Raw genomic sequence first — 7,183 nt, forward strand, 5'->3', positions numbered from 1 at the left:
CAAGTACTAGTAAGATTATAAAAGTGGATAATACGAATAACCGAAATGTAATATTAAAACAGTTTCAGTATAGTTACTGTCAATAAATTTTAAAGCTTTACTTTAACCGTTAAAATAAAAAAGATATCAAAGACTTGGTATAAGTTAATTTCTAAGCCGAGAAAAAAAAACAAGGATGTAAATAGGAAACAAAGCTTGCCATAAGCGCTGCATTTCCTTATTTCAATATCTACTTTAATTTTCTTTTTATGTTATCTTTACCTGCAGGAAAAAAGATGAGGCCATGCCTTCGAGTTAACAAATAACAGCTCAGTCGAAGGAAGAGGAGCAACGTCGAACTGTCAAGAATCAATGCCTGAAAAAATACTTAGCTGCCCCCTCGAGGTGGGGATCCCCGGGTTGGGTTGGTGGCAAGTTTAAAAAAGCATCGATATGTCAAGGGTTGTTTATGTTAGCTCCCAAACTATCAACTCCTTACCTGAGGAAAGAGAAAAGCAGTTAAGCTTTACCGTTTTCTTAATAAAAATATAAATCTATTTAGGACAGAACGTAATATTTAAATTTTAGCCTTTTGCATTCTGTCTATTAGACCGTACTAACTTTAAAAACATAAAGAAGATAATAAAAGGCATATTGTGCCTCTTAATAAGTCTATAAAATTATCTTAAAGTTAGGACTCAATTTAAAATTCCGGAAAAAATAGTATAAAAATATTTTAGGGCTTCAATCACTCTTTTGCGTCGCTTCATATTTTCCCTGGCAAGTAACCCCACTGCCTTTGAGTCATATTTAAATAGTTATTCATTAACCTTACAGTAGTCGCATGGGGTCTCTAACAGGTTAAATACTTTAAACCATCATACCGAGTTGAAGGGTTATCGTTGTAGCCCAGGTTAAGAGCTTGGCGCCGCCTACTCAAGGTCGTGGGTTCGATTCCCATCGACGCGACTCTCTTTTCCGGTCTTCTTGGACGGTCGCTTATTTAATTTCGCCCTCATTAATAATAGTATTCATCATAAATTTATTTAGTAAAAAAATTACCAATTCATCGATTTTTTTATTGCAAGTGCATGTAGCTATTGAAACTGTAGTTGACATTGCTAAAAGCTCGGCTTCTTTAAAAGTTTACACCACACTGATATAGCATATCACCTTGTAAAAACAACCTCTTAACCGGTAAGACTATCAACATTGCTCATATAAACTCGAAGAGGGGGAAGGATTGCTAATATTAGTACTAAACCATTATCTAGGTGGAGAAAAAAATCGTTTAATTAACATTTTCTGTAAACTAAGTGTGTACAGAGTTGTAACCAACCAAAAATCTCTTAATTTTGATAAATTAATTAACTGAACTAATAATTAAAACATATAGCATGATCAATAGTTATTAAGAAGAAGAGGGCTCCTCTTGCCTTGGGTAGGGATCTGGTAGCTGGGGGACCTGACCAGCAGCAACTCTGGTAGGTGTCTCCGGAAGCCTCAGGTCCTAGCAGTGGATGCATTATATTAAACGAAGAATTTATATTGATTTTTAATCAACAATGCTCTACAACTCTATCTAGATACTTTAAATTAATTAAATATTTATGTAATTAAAAAAAAAAGACCAGTGACTGCATGGATATATACCTAATTAAATTAAAATAAAAATACATTCAGTTTTCATTAGATTAGTAATGTAAAATCTTGTTAAACACTTCCTGGTGCTGGTTTTTAGTGGTTTTCCACCACCTAGGCCTATGATGGAGCCCGGGCCCAATCCTTAGGAGCCAGGCATGATACTTTTTCGGGAGAATTTCGGGTGCCCACGGCTCGGCCTGCAACTCATCTGATTGAGAGCTCGTGTATTTTTACTAAAGTTGTTGACTCGATCGAGGGTCAGAAAAAAAAAAGTAACTGGTTTTCTTAACTTCTTGCTCAATAATTCCCACAGTATGCAAAGAAAATTTTAGCGTGGCACAAGAACCAAAAATTATAAAAACTAATATAGAATGATTGCAGTCAAATGAGGGTTTTGGTAAGGTAAAGATCCAATATTTGTTATTTAGCTATATAAAAGGAGATGTATACGCAAAAGGAAAAATAATATGAAAATAGTTCTTTATAGCTTAATGATTTTTCTGTTCCTTTAAGGAGGGCGTTTTCTTCTTGACTTTTTAAATGACTCACAAAGACATAAGGTAAAAATTAAGTTAGTAAGGTTGCCTCTACTTGTTGGATTAGTGACTAAAGTTGTTCCAGGAAATAGTAATTTTTTGTTCTTTTACGTGGCTAAGGAAGTTGGATTCTTACATTATCAAAGTATAACAAAGTTGTATACGCAATTTATCTACCCGAAAAAGTGAGTTGTCCCCGTAGCTCAGTGGTAAGAGGGATTGTCGTGCAATCTCAGGTTGCGACTAGATTCCGTCGGTTCCAACCCGCATTTTCCTGGTTTGGAAATTACGTTAGCAAGTACCTTGGATAATAAATTTCTTTTCGAGCCAGTCAAATATTATAATTGCCTATACGTTAATAAATGAAATAGAAAATAGAAATTGTTTGTTGCAGAAACTATCATAGTTCAGATTCTTACTATGTCATTTAGTTTGATTACTGTAAAACAAATGTATTAAGTGTCCGACTTTAAAAGGCTGCTAATGAAAAGCTGTGTAGGGATGTTACCTCTCGCGTGTGCGAGGCACTTTAACGGCAAAAATAAGTGAAAAACTTCTATTTACCCGACACTCTATAGCTTGTTTTATGAGGCTATAAATAGTTTAATAACTACTTGAGGGGGTTTATAATTTACGTTTCACTTAGTCACCTTATAATATTATGCCATATAAATTTATTATATTATTCAGAACTTCTATCGAATTTTAAGTCAAATAATTTTTTTTGTCGTCACAATTGACTATTAAGTGTTTCAAAGAAGTTTGTTAAACCACAGGGTTGCATTTTCGCATAAATAAGCAGACATGCTTTTTACTATAGCTTCACATGTATAGCACAAGATGCTAGTGGTTTTTAGTTTGTGGTTTTCGTAAAATTCTTCCAAATAAGGGAAAAAACGAGAATATGGTGTGTCGTGGTCTATATGTTAAAACTGGAAACACAAGTTAAGAAAGCAGTGACAACGGTCGTTTTTTGCCTCGAAGTTAAAGAACTATAGTTATTAAACGGGTAATATTTACGTAACGGTATATGTAGCATAAGAACAATTGCGAGATACAGTTGGCAGTCTTAAAGTTGCAGTATTTAAACCTTCCATTTAGAGACTATATTTACCCAATAGAAATAAGATTGCTAAAAACAATACTTGGAAAGGCGACTAAACCGTCCCTTAACAGGGTTTATCGATATTTAAAAATAAAAGATATAATAAAACATTTCACAAGTTCAAGGTTATTTAACAAGAGGTTTTCTGGTTATTCGTCAGGATTAGAGATATGTTAAAAAGTATGAATATCATTGATTAATATACATCTCAACTGATGTTATATAAGAACAAATGTTCACGTTTGTTTGGATTATACTGTGATTTTAAGCGCAACTGGCAGATAATTTATAACTTGATATGGTCCAAATAAAGAGGGCACTTCAAACTTCGCAGGTATTCGATCTAACTCGTCTTAAACTAAGTCTCTATTCAGGAAAATAATTGTCTTAATACCTTTCAGTGGCGCTAAAAATCGAATTGAGATTTAGAAGCCAACATAGTTTAAAAATTATTATGAACTGTACAAAACCCTAAAAAACATTTCTTAAAAAATTATTTAACATATTAAACTTTCTTGAACAAGAACAAAGCGGCGTACATGCCATTGGTACTACTAGAGAGGACCGGAAGAAGTTCTACAACCCTATTGAGATATACATAACTAGAAAAAAGAGTTCTTATACGTTGAACCACTAATTTAACTCGGACAAATAGATGCCTATTTTAGAGAAAAGTTAATTCAGTGGTGACAATGAAAGCCTACGGCTGTTTACTGGAGCCCGTTGCAAACTTATAACCCTCAGAAATGGATACTACGCAAATGAGTAGAAAGTGATAATACTAGTTGCCTTTTTTATATAAATATAGCGTATTGAGCAGTTAAAATGGGTATTAGTATCGTTATAAACTAACGATACCGGTTCAAGGCCCGGTCGCATAAGAATTAAGTAAAATAATTTTGTAATTGTATTTAAGCCCCTCTTAAGGGTCAGGAATAGGGTTTTTGGTTTAGTCCTCGGGATGAACATGAGAACCACTGTTTCACCTTCAGCAAGGCGTATCGTTTTAACTCTTTATAGGTTACTGGTAAGCATGCCTACCAATTGCATCCTAAGTTCATTTTGCGAGTGTAGGTCTAAGGAAATTGACCCAAAACAACAGGCTCAGTCTCTGAAACGATCTCTGGGAGGTTTGAGCATCATGCTCTAACAGGTTAGGCAGCCAGCCACAAAACATAAAAAAGTGGTAAATTTAGTTACCAGTGAACGAAAACAAATATATTTTAAGCCCGTCAAAGGGTTATTGTAAAAATAAGTTCAGGCCCTTATCAATCCTGTGCTAATGGACAGCTATAAAGTTCTTTGGATAAAGAGGATGATTAGTTTTTACCTCTTCACCCACGTGAAGGAGACCCCTCTGAAAAACGAGTTTATAAATAAGAGGGTGAAACAGGGCAAAATTTAGGTGTAAGCTCAGAAAAGGCTAAAAGAAAATAAGGTTACCATTATTTTATCGAGTGATTAAGGCGCTACATACATTTTTATAATTTACTAAAGAAAAAAGAAACCCTGGTTAAGCAGTATTATATGGTAAAAAAAAATTTTAAGGAATAAAATTAGATATGAAGTCTACAGCTAACTAAAACTACTTAATTATTGTTGCTTTAGCCTATACCTCTTTTTATCCTTTTTGTGTAAAAAGGAGCAGTTCTCGCATCGGAAAGTGCGCACTGATAAGTAAAAAATAATTTACAACAGTCAAAGAGGGTGAAAGTGAGATCTCATTAGTATTGCTGATATAAAGGCCCGGCCATGCGGAGTTGGTTAAGTGTAAATTCTGAATGTAGATAGACAGTAACCTAGGTGAGACTTACCGAGTCGTGAAGCATTAACCCTATAGTAGTCGCAGTAGATTTCTCAAACCCCTTGAGTTTTAGTTTTTTACTTTTATATTAAATAAAAATACCGTTAGTTTTTGAGTTGTTAGTGAGATGTTAGTATACTTTCCAGATCTATGAGACCCCCTGCGACTACTGTAGGGTTAACGAGACTCGGAAATTTCTACCTCGAAAAACAAGCACGTGAGTTAAAAACAACAACGTCAGGAATGCGTGTGTGTAGCCCAAGAAGAAGTATACTTAAGATGCAGTATATAAATCAAAGTGACTACCCCAAAGTAGAGGAGATAAATAGCAAAAGAGTTGTTTATGTTTTTAACTTATCGGGATGGATAAAACTGCTTGACGGTGACGGGATTTCTATAAGTACCAAGTAACATATCCCACCACATAAACATATGGCCAAAGTTGTAACAAAACTTCGCGTGGTGAACGTGGTGATCAGAAGGAGTTCCTACAAGAATCGTACAGCAATATGTATACATAAGCAAGTTGTGCAACATATACCAATTTTAAATTTTTTGAAAAAGGGATCCCACACGTGTTCAAATTCGCTGTGAATTAAAGTTAAGAACGCTGTGCCAAAGTGTAAGAAATTTTAATATATTGGCGTGCCAGTAAAGCTAGACCAGTCTTACCGGCATAAACAGAGCCAAAGAGCATGTAAGTCCATACATTGCAGTGGACGACCTGAGCAGTGAGCGCTAAGGGGACTAAAATCATTAAGAACGTATCGCACAAGGATCCTATATAGTTGGGGGTTACTTTGAAAAGGAAAAATATGGCTTAAAAAAGAGTTTGGGGTATAAGCAATCTATAAACCTCCCACATATTAGTAATAAATTGAAGTAAAATATAAATACTTAGCTTAGATAACTATAATATCTTCGTTTCAAAGTTTTATAACAAAAATAGTATAGAGCTGACTAAGGATAACACAAATATACTACATCTCCAAGGTATAACAGAATTTTATATTTATCTAACAACTCTGTTAACACAAACCATTTGGATAAATAACGTCAGTAAATCTGTTAGCAGTTTTAATCCACTAAAATAGAATAGAGATAAAACAAGCCAAAATAAAAAATTATATTATTAAACGACCGTCAAAAGCATCAAATAGTTTGGGACTAATAAAACGATGGTGTGGTTTGTGGCTCAGTTGGTAAAGCCTAGGAGAAACGTGATGCTCGGCCAAATGCATAAGAGTTTGTAAAAAATCCGTTAAGACTAGCTGCTGAAGAAACTGGCTAAGACTGATTCCTAAGATTGTGGTTTAATAAAATTTTTTATTAAAAATATATAGAAAAGCACCTCCTTTATAAGAATAATAACTTTCAGGCATTATTCGAAACATCCATGTAAAACACAAGTAGGAGCCTTGTAGACCATAAATCGTGAAAAATAACGATATAAACGTTTATCTTATAAAGTTAACTAGTATAAGACAGAAAATATATTTTGTAAATGTAATAACAAATAAAAAAAATAAAAAGAAATAACCCAGCAACAAAAACCCCTCGGGATTACAAACGTGTGTGCGCAGATCTCTCCAAAAGTTTTTTTGACTCACACTTCGGTCAAAGTTTATATGTACAGGGCTCGGATGCAAGGCGTAAAAAACGTTGTAATAGTGGTATAAGACAATAAGGAATTGTAAAAAAAGCACAGCCAAAATCCCTAGAAATAAGCCAACAGGGCTAACGGGAAATAAAGATATTAAAAGCTTTGTCAACAGTAAACTGTTACAAACTATGGTAAAATTTCATATAAATACATTATAATATATTAAAAGTAACCTTGGGTATTCAAATTTCTTTAGATAAATATAAAGCTTTGTGACCTTGTCGTTTTGAAAACTAAATTAAGAGGAGTTAATATATATGTAAACAAAGTTAAGTAAAGCATAGAGGTAACACAAATCCTAGATAGTAGCTTTAGTCTTAATTTTAAAACTTTAAAATAATCAACCTCCAGCTATTTAAATCTACGATTTTTTTTAAAGTTGAAAAAATGTTTTCGTACGTATAAACCGCCTTCATTGCATAATAATAAGCCCCACGTACGAGGATGGTAAA

The 7,183-nt window shown here is 33.9% G+C and overlaps 1 protein-coding gene across 1 annotated transcript; it reads right to left on the reverse strand.

The window, feature by feature from the left end:
- Positions 1 to 5,408: 5,408 nt before the first annotated feature.
- On the reverse strand, positions 5,409 to 7,183 carry LOC135145275 (uncharacterized). The gene is made up of 8 exons (XM_064077396.1): positions 7,131 to 7,183; positions 6,905 to 6,964; positions 6,609 to 6,805; positions 6,420 to 6,485; positions 6,210 to 6,368; positions 5,741 to 5,848; positions 5,610 to 5,678; positions 5,409 to 5,556 (listed from the first exon to the last, which is right to left on the reverse strand). The coding sequence occupies exons 1-8, from the start codon at positions 7,145 to 7,147 to the stop codon at positions 5,423 to 5,425; spliced, it is 810 nt and encodes a 269-aa protein (XP_063933466.1). The 5' UTR covers positions 7,148 to 7,183; the 3' UTR covers positions 5,409 to 5,422.

This window comes from Zophobas morio, unplaced genomic scaffold, assembly GCF_036711695.1.
Source record: "Zophobas morio isolate AGI-343-1 ecotype UQ-CSIRO unplaced genomic scaffold, CSIRO_AGI_Zmor_V1 ptg000138l, whole genome shotgun sequence".
NCBI classification, from domain to species: domain Eukaryota; kingdom Metazoa; phylum Arthropoda; class Insecta; order Coleoptera; family Tenebrionidae; genus Zophobas; species Zophobas morio.